The sequence below is a fragment of the Bos grunniens genome, chromosome 5 (genome assembly GCF_055505025.1).
Source record: "Bos grunniens cultivar Pamir isolate PY7600 chromosome 5, Bosgru_T2T1.0, whole genome shotgun sequence".
Lineage (NCBI taxonomy): Eukaryota > Metazoa > Chordata > Mammalia > Artiodactyla > Bovidae > Bos > Bos grunniens.
Genome location: NC_141169.1, coordinates 84,289,499 through 84,315,485, shown reverse-complemented (window position 1 = coordinate 84,315,485; position 25,987 = coordinate 84,289,499). Strand labels below are relative to the sequence as shown.

At 37.4% G+C, this 25,987-nt stretch overlaps 1 protein-coding gene across 3 annotated transcripts in view; it reads right to left on the bottom strand.

Annotated features, from left to right (window-relative positions):
• Positions 1–25,987, bottom strand: part of ITPR2 (inositol 1,4,5-trisphosphate receptor type 2) — a 586,442-nt gene that overhangs the window by 281,933 nt on the left and 278,522 nt on the right. For all 3 annotated transcript variants that reach the window (XM_086401652.1, XM_086401653.1, XM_086401654.1), the window contains 3 exons: positions 25,718–25,843; positions 12,109–12,237; positions 10,128–10,248 (listed from right to left, as the gene is read on the bottom strand). In XM_086401652.1, coding sequence (XP_086257778.1) covers positions 10,128–10,248; positions 12,109–12,237; positions 25,718–25,843 — 376 coding nt within the window. The remainder of the gene's footprint in view (positions 1–10,127; positions 10,249–12,108; positions 12,238–25,717; positions 25,844–25,987) is intronic.

Here is a 25,987-nt window from a genome sequence, read left to right as displayed (position 1 = left end):
AAAAAAAATATTGGCTACTTTCAGGCAAAGAGCTCATTTTTTTTTTCGGGAAAAAAACAAACAAACAAACAAACAAAAAACTTAAAAAGAGTAAATAAAAAGTGACAGTTCACAGAAAAGGAAATACCAGTGACTCAATCACATGGAAAGGTTTTTTTTTCCCTTACTTGTAAGAAGAGAGACACAAATTAAATCTATATGGATACTTTTAGTTAAAAGATTTGCAAAGATCTAAGAATCCAAAGCACACCATATTATCAAGGAGATAAATTATCTCCTGCATTGTTTGTGGCATATAAATTGAACAATCTCTACAGACTACAGTATCTGTCAAAAGTAGAATATCCAGAAATTCTACCCCTAGGTATTTATCTTATTCTTCCTCATGAGTAAAATGATTGGAAACAACATAAATAATAATGGGGTTAAATAAATTAGAATATAGGTACACAATAGGATATTATGCAGCCAATGACAAGAGTAGAATATTCATTCATTTGTATTCACTCAGGTATTTTATTCATATAATAAATATTCATCGATCTACCATGCTCTAGCCAGTGTCAGATTCTCGAACTTTGTAACAGATAAAGCACTTAGCTTTGTTTTTTACTGAAGTATGATTGCTTTACAATGTTGCATTAGTTTCTGCTGTACAAGGAAATAAATCAGCTATATGTAGACAGGTATCATCTCCCTCTCGCACCTCCCTCCTACTCTACCCCATCCCACTTATCTAGTTTTATTCTGCTTTGTGATTCCTGTACATGTAACATTTACCCTCAATGTACTAGAAATTCACTGAGGTCAAGAAATACGGTTTCTCAGACTGCATATCCCTAACAACTAGAGTAATGTTTTTCAGATAAAGAGGGCTTATTAGCTGAATTAATAAATATGTGAAAAAACTTATAAAATTTGTCCTAGCTTCTCCTTCAGATTTAATTTTTTAAGTAATAATGGAGTTTTAAAATTTCCATTATTACTTTAAAACCATAATTATAGAGATACATCATGTCAAATGCTTTATACAATCAGTCATAACATCTAGAGAGATGAAAATAGACACATTGATTTAAGAGAGACTGAATTTCTCTTCTCAAAGGGTTAATGTTTTATACACATTCAAATTTTGGGGGCACGACTGGCTTGAAGATTGATGTTCATTATTAAAACCATTTGTAAAAGATATTTTGCAAAATTTCCATTTGGAAAAATGATTATATTTTTAACAAAGTACCCAATATTAATGCCCTCAAATCATTTGAAGCTTATGAAACACATGGAACAAAATTCTTTTTTGAAAGAAATAAAATGGGAGTGATCCTTGGATGCTTTTTTCTCAAAGTACTTCTAACATGTGCTATTGTATTTTATACAAATGAATAAATTGAAGAACAGTAACTGACTAATGAAATTAACATCCTGATCAATATTTTATACTTTAAAGGTATGATACAATGTTATTCACACTGATTTCTGATAGCAGAGCATCACAAATGCCTGCTAGTATGTCAGTCTAGAAGGGGTTCACACCTGCCTGTGTGACCAAACAAGCTACCTAACCTTGCTAACCTCAAGACCTCATCTTTAAAATGGGCCTATGGATTATGTCTACATCACAGGGTTTACCACACTGTCTAAAACTAATAACAAGGCTTCCCAGGTGGCTCAGTGGTAAAGAATCTGCCTGCCAAAGCAAGGAGCTGCAGGAGACGCAGGTTTGATCCCTGGATTGGGAAGATCCCCTGGGGAAAGAAATGGCAACCCACTCCAGTATTCTTGCTTGGGAAATCTCACGGACGGAGGAGCCTGGTGGATTACAGTTCATGGGGTCACAAAGAGTCAGACACAACTGAGTTTACTGATCATATACACACGCAATAACACTAATCAATGCTCCCCGCTCCCAGTAAGGTAAGTTCTGACCTAGTAAATGTTTTTTCTGTTTTTACTACCTTTTATATCTAATGTATAAATATGAAAGAGAATGAAATATTTTTGATGATAGATGAGTTCAGCCAACATACTTGAGAGCACTTTACAAATGACAAAAAGTTATGTAAATATAACTAGAATAGACAATATAATAATTATCTGCATTTATAAGAATGTGTTTACCAGTTTGTAAATGCACTGAAATTTTGCTTTAAAAAAATTAGGTATTCTCTTTGACTTTGTAACATTTTTCTTAAATACATATATTCTTTGTTTTCTTTAATATAAATTCATATATATTTCAATTGTAATAAATGCCACCTTAAAGAGGTGTTGAAACACAAAAATGACTTTGCACCTGAGCTATAACATGTTAGACAGATCCCTGCCTGGTGAGCCAAACTGCCATAGTCCTAGTTTGTATGTTGAGGTTTCCTAAGAAAGGACTCTGGAGCAATCTGGAACAGCATCAACTTCATACTCAGAGAAACTTGGATTTCAAATCCAGCTCTACTTATTAATCAGGTAAGTTATTTAACCTTTCTATGCCTAAAGTTCACCATCTGCAAAAATATCTAGCTCATGGATTACTGTCAGTCAACAACATTCAAAAACCAGCTAGGTCAGAACCAGGCACATTTAAGCAGAAGCAACCAGTGAATAAAGCAAAATCCCTGATGTTGTAGTTTATATTCTAAAGGGAGAAGCAGACAACAAAGAGGTAAACAAACAAACAAGGTGCTTCCAAACAGTGGTAAGGGCTAAGACGAAAATGAAACAGCAAGACAGGACGAGGGGTAGGAAGAAGCTGGAAAACTACATATGGAAAACTATATCTGGAACACTTCACTGAGCATTTAACGTTTGGACATGTCATCATATGGGAGAGAAGGATTCAAATAACGGGAATAGTACACGCAAAAGCCCTGGGATGAGAAAAAGGTTTACAGATGAGAAACGGAATGTAGGCCAGTGTGGGTGGATCAGAGACGGGGGTAGGGAAATGAGGGAAAGTAGTAGTAGATGGAACTCAGATGATGAAGGTCTTTCTAGGTCATGACAAGGAACAGGAACTTTTAGTGCAATGGAAAGTTTTACATAAATGACTGATATGACTTGATTTACATTTTAAGATCACTATAACTACTATATAGAGAATGGGTTGTAGCGAGACTCAGGTAGAGGTAGGGTATTCAGTAATGAGACTCTTCTGTAATCCATGTCATATCATGGTGCATTTGACAAGAGTGTCTGACAAGAGAACAAAAAAACTGATGGATTTTGGAAGTGGAACCAATAGAACCTACTACTGTATTTAACAGAAGTGACAAAAGGGAAGAGTCACATGTGACTCCTAAGGTTTTAAAAATGTACTAACTGTAAATAGTTATTCTTTGAAGTGGGACAAAAATCTGCCTCTTAGGGAGTTTCCTGGCAGTCCAATGGTAAGGACTTGGTGCTCCCACTGCCAAGGTTCAATCCCTGGTCAGGGAACTGAGATCCCGTAAGTTGTGTGGCATGATCAAAAAAAAGAAAAAAAAATTTTTTTAATCTGCTTCTTGCAGTTGCCATATATTAATTATAATCTATTCCTGGGAACCTGTAAACAAAATCCATTCACACCTTCAAGTGTTGCAAGATAAGACTTCTTTTTTATTTGCCTAAATATTTCAAATGTTTTCAAACACTGTTAGGGGAAGCACACTGACTGAAACCACCCATCCAGGCCAGGCACCATAGTAACCATTTGCATGCGTTGTTTTACAACAGGAGGTCCTGGTAAGGAACATGGAACTAAAAAGCCACCACCAACCGGAAGAGTTTGGGAAAGGTCAAAAGGAGACACTGCCTGTGCAACCACCTCCCAGCATCCTTCTCACTGGCATCCTTCTTGGCTGAACAAGGTGTGCACCACCAGGAAGGACTCTGAGTCAGAATGATTGGCTGAAGACAACCTGGAAACTAACCCCATCACCATAAAACTGCGAGCCACGAGCCACATGGCTGAGCAGTTCTTCTGGTTTCCCTTACCCTACTGCTCTCCATCTGGGCACCCTTTCCCAATAAAATCTCTTGCTTTGTCAGCACATTTGTCTCCTCGGACAATTCATTTCAAGTGTTAGACAAGAGCCCAGTTTCGGGCCCAGAAAGGGGTCCCCCTTCCTGCAACATCATTACACAAGTAAGGGAAGTTTAGATCCCTTTAGTACCACAGATGCTTACTTCTGAATGCTTTCATTTTGATGATGTGTTTTTCCATGAAGCATATCCACCAACAAACAAAAAAAAAGATGCGGTCGACCCAGCACTCATTGGAAAAGACCCTGATGCTGGGAAAGATCAAAGGCAGGAGGAGAAGAGAATGAAAGAGGATGAGATGGTTGGATGGCATCATCAACTCAACAGACGTGAGTTTGAGGAAGCTCCGGGAGACAATGAAGGACAGGGAAGCCTGGCATGCTGTAGTCCACGGGCTTGCACTGAGTTGGACATGACTTGGTGACTGAACAACAAAAACCCATCACAAAGCAGAATTTGCTTTTTACTTTTTCATCTTAGACAATAGCTTTTATTAATGTATTTTTCACAGACATTTCATAGTTGTTGTCCCTCAAAATCTAGTAGATTAATACTTAGCGATGGTGTAAGCTAGGATAAAGTTAAGACTGTAAGAAAAGTATAAATGGTCAAATGGGGATGAGTTCAGATCCGGACCTGTAAGTCAGAAATGGCTTTAATGGAGGAATTTGAACAATAAAAATTTTCAAGTAATGGAAAAGATACTGACAACTGGCAATGGTGGAAACTGGAGAGAAAAAGAGACTTATTATGTGAGAAATATCTGGGGCAGGATATCCAGTTCTCTGTGTGGGGGTGAGAAGCAGTAAGCAACAAGTCAAAAGAGGAGGCAGGGCTGTGCTGGCAAGGCCACAAATGTGCAATGAGGAATCCATCCTAGTTTACTGGACAAAGGGATGCTGCTGAAGGCTGAGAATTTTGTTGTTGACATTTTTAAAACAACAGAATTTCACATCAAGATTATTCTGGTAGCATATTTTTTTAAGCAAGGAAAGAACACAGAATGCCTATATGGTCCAGAAAGGATGCAAAGAGGGGTCAAACTAGGCCATTATGGAGTAGGAGAAGGGGATAAATGCAGACAGACAGTTTCCTAACTGTTCAGTTGGAAACAACAAATGAGGAAGTGGAAGGAAATATGCTCGCCATTTGCAGTGCCGTGGATGAACCTAGAAATTATCATACTAAGTGAAGTGAGTCAGACAGGGAAAGACAAATATCATATGATATCACTTATATGTGAAATTCTAGAAAATGATGTAAATGAACTTCTTAACAAAACAGAAACAGACTCACAGACACAGAAAAAAAAAAATTAATGGTTCTCCCAACAGATCACAGAAGAAATCAAAAAGGAAATCAAAATACGCATAGAAACAAATGAAAACAACCCAAAACCTACGGGATTCAATTCAGTAAAAGCAGTGGTAAGAGGAAGGATCACAGCAATACAAGTTTACCTCAAGAAACAAGAAAAACATCAAATAACCTAACTTTACACCTAAAGCAACTAGAATAAGAAGAAATTAAGAATCCCAAAGTTAGTAGAAGGAAATAAATCATAAAAAATCAGAGCAGAAATAAATGAAAAAGAAACAAAGGAGACTACAGCAAAATCAACAGAACTTAATGCTGGTTCTTTGAGAAGATTATAAAATAGGCAAACCATTAGCCAGATTCATCATGAAAAAAGGGAGAAGAATCAAATCAATAAAATTAGAAATGAAAATGGAGAAATCATGACAACACGGAAATACAAAGGATCATGAGACTATGAGCAACTATACGCAATAAAATGGACAACTTGGAAGAAATTAACGAATTCTTAGAAAAATACAACCTTCCAAAACCGAACCAGGAAGAAATAGAAAATCTTAACAGACCCATCACAAGCATGGAAATCGAAACTGTAATCAAAAATCTTCCAACAAACAAAAGTCTAGGACCAGATGGATTCACAGGTGAATTCTACCAAAAATTTAGAGAAGAGCTAACACCTATCCTACTCAAACTCTTTCAAAAAATTGCAGAGGAAAGTAAACTCCCAAACTCATTCTATGAGGCCACCATCACCCTAATATCAAAACCAGACAAACATGCCACAAAAAAAGAAAACTGCAGGTCAGTTATCACTGATGAACATAGATGTAAAAATCCTCAACAAAATTCTAGCAAACAGAATCCAACAACATATTAAAAAGATCATACATCATGACCAAGTGGGCTTTATCCCAGGGATGCAAGGAGAACAGACTTCTGGACTCTGTGGGAGAAGCTGAGGGTGGGATGATTTGAGAGAATAGCACTGAAACATGTATATTACTATGACCAGTCTAACTTCGAAGCATGAAACAGGGCACTCAAAGCTGGTGCACTGGGACAACCCAGAGGGATGGGATGTGGGGGGGGCGGAGGGGAGGTTCGGGACGAGGGGACACATATACACCCATGGCTGATTCATGTCAATGTATGGCAAAAGCCACTATAATATCGTAATCAGCCTACAATTAAAACAAATAAATTTTTAAAAAAAATAAAGATAATATATTTTTTAAAAAAGAAAACAAATTAATGGTCATAAAGGAGAAAAGTGGCAGGGGCAGGGGGAGTGATAAACTAGGGAGTTTGGGATTAACATATACATACTACTGCACATAAAACCTTAATAGATAACCAAAGATTCTACTATATAGCACAAGGAACTGTATTCAATAAACTGCAATAACCTATAATGGAAAAGAACCTGAAAAAGTGTGTCTGTGTGTGTGCACGCACAACCGAACCACTTGGCTGGGCACCTGAAACACTGCAAATCAGGTATATTTCAATTTAAAAAAAAAACACGCTTTCACACAAAGATAAAACTGAGATTTTATACCAAAGCATCCTTCCAAACCTACTTTGATTATTGACTTAAGATATTTTTTGGACTTCCTTTCACATGTGTCTCTATAGCATACAAAAAGAGACTAAAATTTCCTGTTAAATCATAAAGAGTAAAGGAAATGGTAGAAAAAGAAGTCCTGTAACATTGAAATAAATTCTATTCTTAAACTGTAGAGTTTCAGTGACTGTTTTAAACTTCCAAAGTTGTGCCACCCTGCTCTGCAGGAACTGGCCTGACTACATGGGGAACAACACTAGAATTGCAACTCAGATGGAAAATACAGCATGGCATCTCACTTGTGGCTCAGAGCTCTTCATCTCTCAATTTGTAAGTGGTATGAACAGCATACCCTCCATGCCCCATGTTTTCCCCCATTGTATTTGCTGAATATCAATGCTTAGGGAAGAAGAGGAGGAGACAAAAAGGAAGTGAAAAAAAAGGGGGGGAGGAGAAAGAGGAAAGGGGAGAGAAGAAGCAGGAAGATGAGGAGGAAAAAGGGAGACTGCCTTAAAATGTAAAATACAGAAATATACCCAGCAAAGACAATGCAAAAAAAAATTCCTTTGTAAAAACAAATCATCATATTTCTTTGCCTTTCCTTTAGATTATCTTTTGATGGTTAGTATATTTCCCAGCTGACTGGGTCAAAATGAAAATGCTTTTAATATTGTTTTATTACAATTTGAGATCTATTATTAAAAACTCACAAGTTACAGGAAAGCATGGACAATAGAACCATTCTACCCCCAAGCAATAACCTGTGTTAATACTTTATTTATATCCTGCTGGACCCTTTGCCCTGTGCATCTTTTCAAAACAAAATTTAGGTTCTCTTTTGTGTTCTTTACTTTTGATAGTACGTAGGATAGCCTGGGCTTCACTGTGGCTCAGATGGTAAAGGATCGCCTACATTGCAAGAGACCTGGGTTTGATCCCTGAATCAGGAAGATCCTCTGGAGAAGGGAACGGCAACCCACTCCAGTATTCTTGCCTGGAGAATTCCAGGGACAGAGGAGCCTGGCGAGCTACAGTCCATGGGGTCACAAAGAGTCAGACATGACTGAGAGACTAACCCTTTCACTTTCATGATGGCCTCTTCCTTTTCTTCTGGAACAATTCTGTCCTAGGCCTTCCCTTGTGGCTCAGCTGGTAAAGAATCTGCCTGCAATGTGGGAGACCTGGGTTCAGTCCCTGGGTTGGGAAGATCCCCTAGAGAAGGGAAAGGCTATCCACTCCAGTATCCGGGCCTGGAAAATTCCTTGGACTGTACAGTCCATGGGCTGCAAAGAGTCAGACACGACTGAGCTATTTTCACACACATTCTATCTTAAAACCAGGAGGGGGAGCAGAGCAAAGTCAAGTGCCAATGCTGGGCAAGGAGGCATTAGGGGCTGAGGTGGTCCAGAGTGTTTGAACTCAGGAAGGAGTGGAAGGCATGGGCCTAGGAGGCGCCCTGGAACGGAGAATCAGACTTAGGTAAGGAAGCTGTCCACACTGGTGGACAGCCTGGCACAGTGACAAATGTGATAAGAGTATCCGTGCTAACGAGCGACCCAGCACAGAGTCAGAGGCCATGGGCAAGACAGCAATAGCCTGATGGGGGCTGTGGCAACGAGTGGGATGTGAGGAGAAAGCTTCCACAAGAAGGAGGCAGAGGCTAAGCTGTCAGAGGACACAGCCTTGTGGGGTGTGGCCCTGCAGAGGGTGTCTAGGCCCAAGCAGAGCGGGTAGAGAGTGTATGCAAAGGAGTCCCATTTGAAAGCAGTAAAATTATAAACTGTGGAGAACTGGCATCCTTACAAGTTGAATTTTATAATCCCCAAATAGTAATTTTTATTAAATCTTATAAATTTAACATAATTTAAATAAATCCATTGATTAAATTTAAATAAAATCCATTTGCTAAATTAAAAATTAAGTTAAAATCATTTATTAAAAATTCAAACAAATCATTTATTAAAATCTTTTATAGCCCTCAAAATAGCAATATAATTTTACTCTCATGTTTCTTACTTTGCCTAAAATATTATTTTTATTGTGGTGACATATTTTTTCAAATGTATTCTCTCTTTGGGATATACAGAAGATCTACCAAGTTTAACACTTATTAACAATTTACAATCACCTAGATGAACTCTATTCATCTCTTATTCTAATAATTTTCAATTGATCCTCTTAGGTTATAAATCCTTTGAATGTATTCAAATAAAATTGGGCCATCATTACATTTTGTCAATATTAAATTACTTAAACCAAATTGCACATGGGGAGAAGAGACTAAAATACTTCAAGTGGCCATTAATTAGTTAAACCATTTATTCATTTATCAAATATTTACTGAGCACATACTATAACCCTGGCCAAGTTAACTGATCTAGATAATTCTGCTTCCCCAGCTGTAAAATGTAAATAAGCCATGAGCCTATTTAAGGATTAAATGAGATAATACATGTAAATTGCTTAGCATGGCAAATGGTGTATGCTGAAATATGTCAGCAGTGATGATGATCAGAATAATGAAACACACTATAAGCTGCCCTTTCCAATGCCTGCAATGCCTGCAGAACCACCATTAGCTGAGAAGAATGATTCAGCTCCTGTTTGTTTTCTGAAGTCCAGTCCAGTCTATATTTCTTTTCCCTCCTCCTTTCTGCCATCTAGAACAGTCCAAATTTACTTCAAAAAAAAAAAAAAAGGAGAGAACTCTAAAAAATACTGTCTAGAATGCACTAACCTTCCCTTAAGTGTTATTCTTTGGAATTCCATTTTATCTGTAATTTCTGAAGCCTCCTATAGATAATAGAGGCTCAAATAAATATGGATAGATTTCACACAAAATTAGCAAACTAAAAACCCCTCAAGAGGTCCTACTACAAATATTAATATATTAGGCTACTTAACAGACAGTTCCATAATAAAATCTCAGATAACAAAAACAAACTCATTTGTGTAATATTCTACTGAGCTATATTAAAGCACTATATAAAATATTAATTTAAGGTTAGAAATATAATTTAAAAATAAGTATTTTAAAATATTTAAAATGAAGAAATTTAATAATTATAATCTCCTCCCTAAAAGGATGCGATGTTCAGAATCGTTTGCTCATCTCTGTTCTTCACCTTTATAGAAGTCACACAAGCTACTTTATACTGCCTTTTAGACAAAAGCCTGATTTCTTTTACATAATGTGAAGTAAGTAAAATCTGACACTCCAACTTACCCACTTCAGCCAAAGTTCTGATACAGGACTCCACTGAGGCTTTCTGGGCTGGATTTGGCCAGGTGCAATTATAAATTCTGAAGGCAGACTGGAGCAGCTGAATAAAAACTGGCTGATGTGTCTGAAAACACAAAGAGGCAAACAGGTCATCAGACCATTAACCCTCCTGATGTGATATCTACTCATTATGAAAACAGGTCCATCAAAATAAAATACAATCTTGTCTTTTAAGTTTCAGTGCTATTTAATGAACATCTCATTCAGCAGATATTTATTATGTACTCATTTCATGACAAGAACCACATTAGACACTATAGAAAATTCATTATTTTACCTATATTCTTAATCTGGAAAATATGACATTTCTTGAAGCCAATGATATGAATTTAAGTATACTTTTATAATTTCTGGTTTATTTCCAAGTATAAACAGAACATGGATTAGAAAATGGCAACCCATGCCAGTATTCTTGCCTGGAAAATTACATGGACAGAGTAGCCTATTGGGCACAGTTCATGGGGTCACAGAGAGTCAGACACGACTGAGCAACCAAGCATGCATAAATAGAACAGGTGCTTTGGGTTTATTTGTTTGTTTTATTGATTGTATGTTTAAGTTTCATATGATGAGCAAGTAGAGAAGACAGCAATTTTGACCTACAAAAACAATTTTACATGATTTTAACAGTCCAAAAGTTTTCTCTAAAAAGGTGTAACTGAAATAGCATTTTTATAAGAGCAATATACAATCACTGTAGAATATTTGGTAACCAAACAAATGAAAATCACCAATAATCCTAACAAGTAAAGATAATCAGTATCAACATTTTTTTTTGTAGTGTTATTTTTATTTTATTTTTTAAATTTTATTTTATTTTTAATATTTACATAATTGTATTAGTTTTGCCAAATATCAAAATGAATCCGCCACAGGTTTACATGTGTTCCCCATCCTGAACCCTCCTCCCTCCTCCCTCCCCATACCATCCCTCTGGGTCGTCCCAGTGCACATGTAAAATATCATGTATGAAACGAGTTGCCAGTCCAGGTTCAATGCACGATACTGGATGCTTGGGGCTAGTATCAACATTTTTACAGTAATTACTTACTGAGTTTTTCTATGTATATATGCACATATATTCTTTACACACACAAACCTGGAGGATACTATAATGCAATTTTGTGGCCTATTTCACTTTATACTGCTTTGTGATTATTTTCCTTAGTCATCAATTTTTCTTTTAAACCCTAACTTTTAATTGCGATATAATAAGCCATCTATAGATATACCACAATATATTTAGCTAATCTCCTGCTTGAGGACATTTGAGGTTGACATCAAATTTTAAGTATTTATAAACGAAAGTGAAAGTGTTAGTCACTCAGTCGTGTCATGGACTGTACGCCACCAGGCTCCTCCGTCCATGAAATTCTCCAGACAAGAATAACGGAGTGGGTTGCTATTTCCTTTTCCAGGGAATTTTCCCAAACCATAGATGGAACCCAGGTCTCCCACACTGCAGGCATTTTCTTTTCCATCTGAGCCACCAAAGTAGTTAATTTCCTGCTTGTGAACATTTAAAGTTGACATCAATTTTTAAGTATTATAAATATTTCAGTGCAAATCTTAGTATATAAATCCATGCTAATTCTTTCAAGATTTACTAAATTGGAATTATTGAGTCAAAATGTCTACCCATTTAAGGAATCATACCAGTTATTTTGACACATGGTAAAGAGTCAATCAACAGTTGTGAAAGTTCCTATTTTGCTTAGAGCAAAAAGAATTCAGCTTGAAGTTTCATTTATTGAAAATAAAGATTGGGAAACTCAGAAAGGGGTATAACAGTGAATACTATGAAAGAAGACTGATCTTTAGAAGGGTAGAAAAGGACTTTATGGCCATATTAAATTTTTTTTCACTCTAATAAGGTACAGAAATTCTGTGTGACAGGATGCTTTTTACTTTTTGGTAATGTTACCTGGAGGCTGGTACTGTTGTCTGAAAAGGGTGAATTAAAGAAGCCGCTCACAATGTTCATTATTGACTCAGTAACACACTTCTCCAAAAAGGTGTCTGCATGCTTCCTGTCTGTGGTTGTGTTGCAAACCTGGAAAGAGAAGCCAAACAACTCAGTGTGTTCTTTATAACTCAATATTGGAACCTTCAAAAAATCGTCCTGAAATGGTAATTGATAATATTTCTTCTGCTTTTGAAAGTTGCTTTGAATAAAAATATTCCTGCCTAAATCCATTCCAAGTTTATTATCAGTAGTAGCTTCGCCTTTAAGTTTGGTTGTTATTTCACAGACCACCGCCCCTTCTTCCTGATCTGCTTCTCTTTCCTCCTGCACACAGCCTTCTCCCTCCATCCTCAAGCCTGACTTGCTGGAAAATACTTTTCCACTTGATGTGAGGAAAATAAAGAGGAAACAGCCATTATAAGTACAAGAAAGTGGTGAAGGTGATTACTGATGGCTCACATCTCTATACATTTTCACCTCTAATAACTGGCCCATATGGGAGGACGCGAACACAGAAAATACCTGGAGAGGAAAACAGAAACATAAGAAAAAGTCAAACCCTTGCCAGCAATTTTGACTTGTTCGTCCACAGATTATCTGGTAAGCTCAGAGGATCTGTGCTCGTGCCGCCTTCTCCGAATCGGCTAAGCGACAAGAGACGATTCTAAAGCAAAGGGAATATCAACAAAGACTGCGGGCTCTGACCTTCATGTGGGAGTAAATGAGGCCAAAGTTGGTTATCCTGCTAAACAAACTGTAAATTTCCAAGCATGTCAGAGTAGACAAATTGCAAAAGCTAAGATACACAATTGAAACTAAATGAGTTGGGTGGTAGGAAAAAAAATGGAGTTAAAAAAATAAAAAGAAGTGAGCAAGGGAACATAGGCTGTGAGAAAAGACTCAAGGACTAGGCAGAGAGAACATTTAAATATTCACAAGATTACAATGGGTCAGTATGGTGGCCAGATGTTCCAGATGTTCTTAGACAGTTCCCAATTTTTACATAATTTATTTTTTCAATAAGGTGATTAATCAAAAGAGTAAGGAAATATAATTTAATCAGATAGTCCTTTAATACCCTACACACAAGTAAAATCACCAAAGAGAAAAACTCCCTTCTCAAACTGTGTGTCCCAGTGTTTTGGTTTGGAAAATAAGTCTTCACTAAAAGGAGAGAGAAGAAAGGGTACAGGGTTTGTTTTGCTACATCACTTTCCCTCCAGTCAGGGCATCTCACTTTTTTTCCATCTATTAAATGACACCTGCCTGACAGGGGTGTTAACAGAACTAAAAGGTTTTCAGTGCGTTCCCACGTAGCTTAGTGGTAAAGAAATCGCCTGCCAATGCAGGAGACACAAGAGACACGGGTTTGATCCCTAGGTTGGGAAGATCCCCTGGAGGAGGAAATGGCAACCTACTCCAGTATTCTTGCCTGAAGAATCCCATAGACGGAGGCGCCTGGTTGGCCACAGTCCATGGGGTCACAGAGTCGAACACAATCAAGCACACACACACAGTCTCATAGCTATGTAGGGAATGATGCAATTAATGGCAATAAATCATGCTGTTATATCATCTTTTAGTTATTGTTTTAGCACAAAATGCAATGCCTGATAAATACAAAATGATCAATAAATGTTTATGAAATGAATGACCAATTAATTTTTAAATGAAAGAATAATAGAGAATAAGAAAGGATTCATTTTATCTTAGGTTAACTAAGGCTTAGATTTTATTTGTGGAACATCTAACCTTGGATTAAAATTTAATGTGATCACTGAACTAATATAAAATTGATTTTCCCATGATGGATATAAAGTAGGATTTATTTCACTTAATATCTTTACAGCACTGGCTCTTATGGTGATTTTTTCTGATACACAGGATAAAAATACATTAAATTCGGGTAGGTGGTTAAAAATTCCACCATAACCACCCCACGGATGCTTCTTCCTCATCAAGGAAGAACAGCTGACATTTCACCAATTGAATGGGGGTATTTGGAGCTACCATAGAATCACATTGCATTATCTGCAGCTGAACATTTGCTAAAGAATCCCCCAGATTTGCTTTAGTCTGTGGACAAATGAAAGGAACCTACTTCTAGATGAAGGCTTTCCTCAAAATCCTGGTTGTGGAAATTCTAGGTTTACAACTGTGTGGAACCTATTTCTCAATTTATTTGGACAAGAAATTCACATAAATCATTCAAGACACTTTTTCTGCCACAGATGAATGCCAACTTTTTCACCTCCAGAGCCTGCATCTTACATTGTGACGTTAAGGGCGGGCAGTCTCTTTCCCATAAAGATTAGAAATAGCTCAAAAAAAAAAAAATCACATTAAATTAATTATATATATAATACATGTGTTTTTAAAGTTTCTGTTTGCAGACATTATTCATATACTATTATTTCCTATCAAATATTCCTATGTACCATCAATATCTAAACACTTATTTCAAAAGGTTATTGCATAGATTCCACTCTAATGCACCATTATGCTTTAATCTGTTTTTGGAGGAAGTTGAAGTGTGTTAATTGCTCAGTTGTGTCTGACTCTTTGCAACCCCATGTACTATTGCCTGCTAGGTTCCTGTGCCCATAGAATTCTCCAGGCAAGAATACTAGAGTGGGTAGACATTCCCGTCTCCAGGGGATCTTCCCAACCTAAGGATCAAACCCAGGCATCTTGCATTACAGGCATATCTTTACTGTCTGAGCCACCAGGGAAGCCCAATCGCAGTTTAAATGTCTCCCCAAATCTCTGGTATATATCATTATTTTTTTAATATTTTAATTTAATTCTATAAGAATGATTCTCGATTTGTAATGTGCTTTACACTGGGGAAAAAAATCCACCTTTGTTATCCTTTCCAAGAAAAAAATCCATCTTTTGAAATATCTGTTCTCATCTACTTTCAGATGAATTTTACCTTATATCAGTCAAGTTTCACGGACTATCACTTAGGGACATGAACTATTAAATTAAAACTAACTATTAGACTAGGAATTAGAACAGTGAACCAAAAAAAGAAAAGAAAAGTCTATACTCTATTAGAATTCTAATTCTAATCAAGAGATACACCATAAATAAATTAACAAACATATAAGTGGTAAAAATAGAGAAAACAAATAGGCTCCTGAGAAAAATAAAGAGCAAGTAGTACAGGAAATGCAGCAGGAGGAGTAGGTATAGGGAAGGATTACTATTTTATCTATTAATACATTGCTTGGAGAACTTCTCTGTATAAGGCCACATTTTAACAAAGAACTGAGGAAATAGCCATGGAAGTTTCTGGGGGAAGAGCAAATAAAAATCTGCCTCCACAGACAGACACACAGTAGGCATTTAAAACTGTTGGTTAAACAAATTAATATTAAGTGTAATTTCTAGATATAATTATTTCTGAAACTTCTCCTCTTTTATATATGATGTCCCTTCTCTCTTGTGCTCTAAAAGTGATTGATATCTTTCAAAGATGACAGACTGAGCTAAATAAGTTATCATATATATGCTGGAGCAGCCCTGTCCATAGGATTGTCTGCAATGATAGAAAACTATATCTGGCATGTTCAAGATAGTAACTAGGCATGTGCTTACTGAGCCCTTGAAATGGATTTTTTATTCTATTTTTTTAAGTTTTTATTGAATTTGTTACAATATTGCTTCTGTTTTATGTTTTTTGGCTTTTGGGCCACAAGGCATGTGGAATCTTAACTCCCTAACCAGGGATCAAACCCACACCCCCTGTATTGGAAGGCTCAGTCCTGACCACTAGACTGCCAGAAAATTTCCTTTTATTCTATTTTATCTAGCTAAAATTAAAATTTAAATGTGGCAAATTATTAACCTGTCAGATAGGGCAGCTCACACCAGTAACATACCTTTGATGATACAGACCAAGGAATACAAATTTTAAAGTCATTTTTTATTCCTCATAGGCAGTAAAAATGTTTTTATAAATATCTGAGGTAATATCTCATATTTATTTTAACTTGCATTCTTTTACTTATGAGGCCAAAACTTTTTCAAACATTTGCTTTTTATACTTCCTTTTCATGTGAGTCATCTGTGCCTACACTCGATTGGCTTTCTTAGAATTTTAAATTCATTTATATTTGGCAAAACTAATACAATATTGTAAAGTTTAAAAATAAAATAAAATTAAAAAAAATAAAAAATAAATTTAAAAAGACAATATATATTGATGTTAAGATAGCAAATGTAGGAGCCCTGTAACAAAATAGAAAAATACAAAATGGAAAACAAAAACTATCCACAATCCTAAAATCCAGACAAAACCATGGTTAACATCTTGGAATCTTTTCTTCTAATCTTCTTGCTCTGCCCTATGTATTTTACATAACTGAAATATTCCTGGGTAATCAGCTTTTTATTCTCCTTCTTATACTCATTACTCAATCATTAGCACTCTCATATCATTAAAAATCTTCAAAAAATAGTCACAGTGACACTATATCTTCAATCTTGCAGATATATCATAATTTGTTGAACCATTTCTCTATTAATTAAATATGTAAACTATTTCCTACTGTATTTTATTATGAAAGTATGTTGAACTTTTTGGACCATAAATCCTTGATATCATTGTTAATTATTTCCTGAGGACAGATTCTTGGAAGGTAAATTACTTCACACATTAAAAAGATATAAAGGCTTTTTTTTTTTAATGTACTACAAAAATGTGTTTTTAAAAGATGGCATAAATTTACTCTCATCAGCAAGATATGTGAACCAATATTTAGTATTATCCTTTTATCTTTTTATTTTTATACTTTGATAGTTATAAATTCGGAGAAGGCAATGGCAACCCACTCCTGTACTCTTGCCTGGAAAATCCCATGGGGGGAGGAGCCTGGTGGGCCTCAGTCCATGGGGTCTCGAAGAGTCGGACATGACTGAGCGACTTCACTTTCACTTTTCACTTTCATACATTGGAGAAGGAAATGGCAACCCACTCCACTGTTCTTGCGTGGAGAATCCCAGGGACAGGGGAGCCTGGTGGGCTGCCGTCTATGGGGTCACAGAGTCAGACACGACTGAAGCAACTTAGCAGCAGCAGTTATAAATTAGATCTTATTTTCCTTTGTATTTTTTTAAAGTTATTAACAGTTGACTATTTTTTCAGGGATTTACTTGTATGTAACCGAGGAAATGCCTGGATTTGGCCCTTTTTATCATCAGATTGTTCGTATTTTTCTTATCAATACATATATATGTTTTCTGCGTAAAGGTTATGAGCCTTTTTTTAATGTATGGTAACTTTTTCTATTTTTATGTTCTTTTATTTTTATGATGTTGAGATATATATATATATATATATGTTTTACATTTTCAAATAGGGAAATGCTTTTTTCATAGCTAATTTCATCTACTGCATTTATGCTTAGAAATAACACTCTCAATCCAAAGACAGATAAATATACACCTACACATCCAACCATTTTCATCATTTTACATTTATCTATTGCAATTTATACAATTATATGATGTACGGAGAGGAACTAAGTTCATTTCATCCCAAATAGCCAGGTCTTCAAATGTCATTTTGATTTAGTTCAAATCAACAATTTTTATTCAATGCCCTTATTTTATGCCAAGGACGTTCTGTGTACCTGGGATCTATCAGTGAACAACAAAATATATAAAAATCACTAACCTGATGAAGTTTATTATTACTAATTTAATAATCCAGGGGTGGGCAAACTACCATGGGTCAAATCTAACCATATCTATTCATTTATATTTGTCTATGGCTCCTTTCCCTTCAGTAATTGTTACAAGAGTTGTGATAGGAGCCTGAAAAGCTAAAATATTAACTATCTCTCTCTTGACCAAAAATAGTTTGCTAATCACTGAAAATCACGGAAAATTACCCATCACTTCCCTACTAATAGGTGATTAGTTATGATATCATAATATCTTATATAAATAAAAATCATTTTCTGGCTATTTATTTAATTGCATTGATATGCCCATTTAATTCTGTGCTAAAACCACACTTTTTTCAGATTCACTTTTTAAATATTTTCAACTTCATATGAGATTCATCTATCCATCCCACAAATATCGGGAGGTCCTGGCAGTCTAGTGGTCAGCACTTGATGCTTTCATTGCCCTGGCCAGGTTCAGTCCCTGGCTGAGGAACTGGGATTCCACAAGGTATGCAGTGCAGTCTAAATAAATAATAACACAAATACTGAATATCTATTATGTGTAAGACACTGTTCCAGGTCAGATATGCAGCAGTGAACCAAACAAAATCTCTGTTCTTCTTTTGTTGCAGCAGAAACACAAATACATTAAAAAAAAAAAAATCAGGTAAGGATAAGTTGTATAAAGAAAAATGAAGCAGTACTTCCCTGGTGGACCAGTGGTTGAGAATGTGCCTGCCAATACAGAGGACATGGGGCGATCCCTGGTCCAGAAAGATCCCATGTGCCACGGAGCAACTAAAGCCGAGAGCGGCAACTACTCAAGCCCCAGCACGTAGAGCAAATGCTCGGCAACAAGAGAAGCCACCACAATGAGAAGTCTGTGCACCAAAAGTAAGAGTAACCTGCACTCGCCGCAACTAGAGAAAGGCCACTTGCAGCAACAAAGACCCAGTGCAGCCAAAAATACATAGATAAAATTTTTTAAAAGAAAAATTAAGCTCAAGAAGAGGGTACAGAAGGAAGAGATTGTTCCTTAACATCAGGAAGTCAACCAAAGCCTCTCTGAAGACTTTAAGTAAGGGAGGGACCTCAAAGGAGTCATGAGGATGGAGCGTACCTGGAAATGAGTACATCCCAGGCAGATGCAGAGATGCTGAGAAGGGAGTGAGTTTGCCATATGTGAGGAGCAGCAAGGAGGCCATCAGAAGCAAAAGAGAGCTAGCCAAGGGGACAAGAGGACAGTGGGAAGCCAGGGTGGGGTTGGGGTGGTCATTGAACAGAGGAGAGTCCAATCATATACTGATTTTACTCTGTGAGGAGTCCGAGCAGAGGAGGAACCTGAACCAATGTTCTTCCTCTTTTTTAATCATTATGGCTGCTGCATAGAGAAAAGATGAAGGGAGGGGGCAAGAGTAGAAGCCCGGAAAAACAGCTACAGCAATTATCCAGATGAGACTTAATGGTACTTTGGTGCAGGGTGGCAATGATCAAAGTATTCAGAGGTAGTCAGATTTTGAATATTTTAAGGTTAGAGCTTGCAGAGTTTGCTAAAGGATTAAATTTAAGAGCAAGAAAATAAGATTTACAGATGACATCCAGATGTTTATGCCTGAATGCCTAGAATGAATGATGGCATTGCCATTTACTGAGATGCAAAAGACTTGAAAAGGAATTAATTTTTAGTGGGACATGAAAGTGAGTGAAGAGTTTGAGGTTCAATTGACAACTGGAGATGTCACGTGGGCAGTGAGATATGTGAGACTATAAGAGGAATGACCCAAGCTTCGACCAGCCTGGGATTAAAGTTAGGAGAGCAGATGAAAACAGCAAGCAAGTGATTGTGGAGAGAGGAGGGAGCTAGTTTAAGGTTTGAGCCTGGCACACTTCAATATTTAGAAGCTAGGAAGATTCAGAGGAAATAGCAAAGGAGACTGAGAAGGAGTGGCCTGGTGAAGTGGAAGGCTGAGAGTAGGACTGATATCCTGGGGGCCAAGTGAGGTCATGTTTCAAGGAGCAAGCGATCAACTATGATAAATGCTAATGATGACCTGAAGAGTAGAAAGTGCTGTGCAGGACTGGGGCCAACCAATAATCAGTGAAGAAGAGTCAAACAAGTGTTTGCTCCACACGGGCACCACCATTATAAATTCATCATGAAAGATGAAAAGAAAAGCAGAATTACAGCTGAGGGAATGGTGCTACACACAAAATAATACTTATCGAATACTTAACATTCTTCACTTGCCTGCCGTGCTAGCTGTTGTTCAATTGCTAATTCATGTTTGACATCCTGTAACCCCATGGACTATAGCATGCCAGGCTTCCCTGTCCTTCACTATCTTTTGGATTTTGCTCAGACTCATATCCATTGAGTCAGTGATGCTATCCAACAGGCTTTTTAGAAGGGACTTCCCTGGTGGTCCAGTGGTTAAGAATCGGCCTGCTAATACAGGGCACTTGAGTTTGATCCCTGATCCGGGAAGATCCTACATGCCACGGGGTAACTGAGCCCATGTGTCACAACTACTGAGCCCGCACACCTAGAGCCTGAGAGTCACAACTACTGAAGCCCATGTGACCTTGAGCCCATGCCCTGCAACAAGAGAAGCCACAGCAATGAGAGAAGCCCACACACCACAACTAGAGTGGCCCACAGCCAAACCAAAAATAAATAAATTTTAAAAAGAAGGCCTTAGAATGAGACTTTTCAATGGCTCATTCAACTTAAAAAAATGAAAGTTATGGAATCAATTCATCAAGCAAAGAAAATCTATTCAATTCTATCAAATTAGAGAACCTAGAAAGTGTGTTTAAAAGTACATATACATTTTATCTTTACTGTTATTTCTTACCTATTTGGTAAGCCAAAGGGAGAAAATGCTCAAGTGATCTACTTGGAAATGAAATACTCTGATTTGTCTTGTTAAGCAGTGTTTGATGAGACAATGACATGACACTGTGGCAGGTGTGCCTCTAAGTTACTCCTCAGTCTAACTTCATGCCAGTGATGCCAGTACATCACTTAGAGTACTGTTGACCATTAGAGAACCTTGGAATTGATAGCAAAATTAGGAACATCTTCAAAAGGAAAAATAGTCTGAGGCTAACACTGACCACAGCTCACCCCTCTCCATGTGCCTTCTACTACTAATACTACTACTACTACTACTACTACTACTACTACTAAGTCACTTCAGTCGTGTCCGACTCTGTGCGACCCCATAGACAGCAGCTCACCAGGCTCCGCCATCCCTGGGATTCTCCAGGCAAGAACACTGGAGTGGGTTGCCATTTCCTTCTCCAATGCATGAAAGTGAAAAGTGAGAGTGAAGTGGCTCAGTCGTGTCCGACTCTTAGCGACCCCATGGACTGCAGCCTACCAGGCTCCCCCGTCCATGGGATTTTCCAGGCAAGAGTACTGGAGTGGGGTGCCATTGCCTTCTCCGCCATGTGCCTTCTAATATGACTCAAATCTCCTGACTTTGCAACAACAATCAGTTATGAAGCAAAGAAAAGCATTTCTGCCTTACAAACACCGATTTTAGCTGCACTGACACAGAGGTCAAAGTGGGCTGTTGTTAAATGCTCTCTGTAAAAGACAGTAAGACAACTTTTCATAGGCCTAACAGCTTTGCTGTCTGTCTAAATCTGGTGTATTTATAGGACGTGGATGCTGGTTCTGTCAGAAAATCAGAATAGAATAAGTATATGAAACAGGCCAGTGCAAATAAATATTAGAAAAATAATAAAAATTTAAACAAATTTGGTTTAGTAAAAACTGTCTTTCTTGGGTCTTAACAAGATAAAAGACAAGGGAGTACAAACAGGAGCATGAAAGATACTAATTAAGGGGCTCTCTAGAGAACTTTACCAAGAGCAAACAAAAGAAACTTGGTGGTGCTGATTCCTGCGAAACGTGAAGACAAAGGTGGCGGGTGCTATGAGGACCACCACACATTAATATTTCATTTGCCTTTTAAACAGGATTGCTCTCCAAATTTTTAACCATCAGCCTCGTGCTGGCTTGCACTTCCCAAGTGGCACTAGTGGTAAAGAATCTGCCTGCTAATGCAAGAGACACAGAGACACAGGTTTGTTCCCTGGGTCAGGAAGATCCCCTAGAGGAGGAAATGGCAACCCACTCCGACATTCTTGCCTGAAGAAATTCCATGGAGAGAGGAGTCTGGCAGGCTATACAGTCTATGGGGTTGCAAACAGTCAGACACAACTGAGCGACTGAGCCTGTGCACACGTGCACACACATACATAGTTGGGCTAGTTGAACCCCGCCTGAAGCACTGGGTTCCATCCTGAATGCCATGTTTAAAACACTAACAAATTAGAGAGAATCCAAAAGTGTACTGCAAACAAGCCCAGAAATCTTAACGGAAGAGGAACCACTGAAAGTCATGGAGAAAACAATAGGAGACATGAGGGCTATCACGACATACTTGAGAAGTAACTGTGTGAAGAGCCCTGGATTCAGCACCCGCAGGCCTTCCAGTTCTGTTACCAGCCAGGCCAAATATCCTATGCGAGCAAATTAATCTCTCCGGAACTTGGGAGCAAAATTATCAGGTCAACCTAGACAATCTTAAGTTCCTTTAAGTTGTATACCTTTATCATTTCAAACTAGATCACTAACAAGGAGACTAGCAAACACCCACATCTTTTCTGAAATGAATCATCCTGTGTTGCTACAAAAGGAAAAATAGGTAAAAAATTATAACATAAAAATTTGGATTAATATAAGACCTTTTAACAACTAAAGTTTTCTAGTAATGAAACCAGTTGTCTCCCCCCAAAAAAGAAGACTGAGGTCACTGTTAATGGAAATATACAGGCAGGTACTGAACTCTGAACTGCAACCCTGAGATTCTATGGTTCTTCAGGTCCAATTTACCAAATACCTTTCCTCCAGATTACCTTCACCTTGTCTCAGTGATGGAAATCAGTTGCCCCAGGATTTCAAAACTTTGTTATAACACCTGAATTTAGTACATCTCTACATCAGGTTGCTGTTGCCTGCATCCAGCTTCACCAACATGGCTTCTGGGTCTTGCCTGTGTTGGATGGTCCTCATTCAGGTCATCCTCCATATTATTATTGGGTCTTGGGAAAACTACTTGAAATTGCTTTAAAGGCTACATATAACCTTTTAATAATACCAGTGAAGTTACCATGATATGGATAAAATGGATGGTAGTACCAACTCTCTTACTAAGTGCCATGCCTGTGTTAAGACCTGTATACCCATTATCTCATTGAATCCTCCCAGTAACACTATAAAGAATGCATTATTATTGTATTGATTTTACAAATAAGGAAATTCAGCATTAGAGGGGTAGGTGTCTTGCCCCACAAGATAACTGAGCTATTAAGAGGCAGAATCTAAAGTAATTAGCCTCCAATTAAAATAAATAAATATAAATAAATAAAAAGAAAAAAAAGAGGCAGAATCTAAATTTTAACGCTGGTCTGGCTAATGCCTCTAAAATGCCTAGTCTTAACAATCCTGCCCTACTTCAGTGATTATCAAAGTGTGGTCCCTAAACCAGCATCTTCAGGACCACCTGAAAACTTGTTAAAAATGCAAAGACTTTCACTTACTGAATCAGAAACTATGGGGGTGGGGTCCAGCAATCTGTGCTGTATCAAACCCTCCACGTAATTCTGCTGCTTACTAAAGTTTGAGAATTACTGCTCTACTGAACTGAAAATTTGCCTAAAACGCCACATTATACTTGCTTACCCATATACATACATATATATATATATATATTTTTTTTTTGCATTTGAATTTGAAAGTGTGTGGTAGCTCCTTAAACTTTGTTCAAGGGGAAAAGGACAAATCCTGGATATGGAAAGCCAGGTTTCCTGTCCCTTCCCTGACATAAGAAGGTTGATTCCTTGTCTTTCTCAATGAGGGGATAAGAGAGTTCCTGCCTGACATATAAACAAGAGGGAGGGAAACAAGAAGGAAAGAAAAAATGCTTTCTGCAGTATAGTTAAGCTATTGTGGTTAGACATAAGGACTGAACAGACCAAGAAGATTCTGAAATTCCCTTAGAGCCCTTAATACTAATAACACTATATCTACTTAATCAGAATAAAATAAAAATCCTGCCTACACACACACTTTAAAACAAAAATGTACCCCTTAGCCTTATGAATAAACACATCAATGGAAAGACCGTTTCCAAGGCAGCATGATCAATGACAGTTATCATTAGCTTTCTTTGGTTTAAAAATAAAAATCCTGTTAGCTTTGCAGCTCATGCTGTCTAGAGTGTGACTCTGGTCTTTTCAACCTTATCTTTAGTCTGGAGCACTGTGCAAATCTGCAAATCAGTCTGCAATATTTTTACTATCTTCCCGCACATGTAATTTTAAAACTCAGCCATCAGCATGTAAACCGTTGTTCATTCCAAGGTCTCTGGAAATACTTGTGGCTAGTCATTTAGAAGTGCTTTCACAAGGTCACAAGGGTAAATGCAAGAGGTATGTCAGTGCTGTGTAAAACAGGATGACTCCTCCACAGGTGCAGGTCCACCTGAGGAAGGTAACGAGCTGCTTTGAAGGTCTACAGAAATAAAGTAAAACGGGAACTGCTTTACTTCACGCACGTGTGAACACAGCGGAGCTCAAGCATACTCCCCCACACCAAAGTCGAAATGAATACATTCCACCTGCTAACCCTGACTAAACAGAAGAGTGCCTGGACTAGAATATGTGATTTATTCTATTATCTAAGATTGGTCCTGGGTGTCTGGGTCTGCAGTTGTTTCATTATAACCCCTCTGTCCTTCCTCCTTCCAGAAAGAACTGTAAGGAGGCAGTGAGATAATGGATAAAATCAGCATCCATCCATGTGGACTTCATTATTCCCCCTCCTTCACTACATCTTCAGTACATCTTAGTGAGACCCATGTAAACTACAGGAATGTAGGAAGCCAAAGGACTGGGACAGGCCACCGTAAGTCATAACAGGTCTAAGGAGTTAGCTATACATTATCTTCTATTAGTGAAACCCTTAATTGAACAGTACGTCCCATAATTTTAAAGGAGAAACTGAAGAAGGTCCCCAGCCCCCTGTAAAAAAAAAAAAGAAAAAGAAAAACCTAAAATAATAGAGTTTGGACATTTTGATAATTCAGTATGCTTAAAAGGGGCATAAAATATACTAACTAAAATTAAGTGCTATCAAAAATTCCTTCCTTCCTTTCTTCATTCATTCAGTCAATATTAACAGAAAAACATATGCTAGACAATATCCAGAAAATGCCAACCAGCTACCTGTGTCCTTCCCAACCCTCAAAAAAAAGCCAAACATGAGAAAATGGACTCAAAGTAAAAAGCAGACTGCATTTTGGCTGACATGAGTAAAAACACCAGATGATTCAATTACTGGAACACACTCTCATAGGCAACAGTGGGCAGTGTTAGGTCCCAAACAGTATGGTCAAGTACCTACCTGCCTGAAAGCCACAGTCAAGATCTTGTGAGATTCCTTCCACCTACAGTTTGTAATTGACATGAGGCTGAATATATTGATCTCTGCCAAATATCTTCTCTAACCAATGTAAGATGGCTACTAAAATTCTGTTTACCAGTAGACCAATATAATCAGCAGTAAAAACGAAAATGAACACCTTGTTGCCATATACACTGTACTGGCATTTTGTGTACATTAACTCATTAAATCTCACGCACAGTCTTGTGAAACTCAGTCACAACTTTTTGAATGTAAAGGATGACATCCAAACATAGCGGGTTTAATTTTAAGTTTTCATCTATTAATAGCTGCTTGATACTGTTTAGTCAAAAGCTACATCAACAACCTTACTAAACACGAAGCAGCATTTAATGGTCAAAGCATAACTTACCCTTGCCATATCCACCAAGAAGTTCTCAAATAATTTCCAAATGTGGTTACTTGTGTAGATTTCTTTCATTTCCACTTCTGTGTCCACGTAACAGTGATTAACAAAATTCACATAAGCAATTTTAACCTGTGCCAAGTTTCAAATATAAAAGAAAGTAAGTTTTTTCTTTTAGTTTTTTCTACATTCTCCATTTTCAAATATCTATTAGGAACGGTTAAATAAAACTCTTATTTCCTATAGTAAATTATAGTATGATTTGTGTCTACCCAG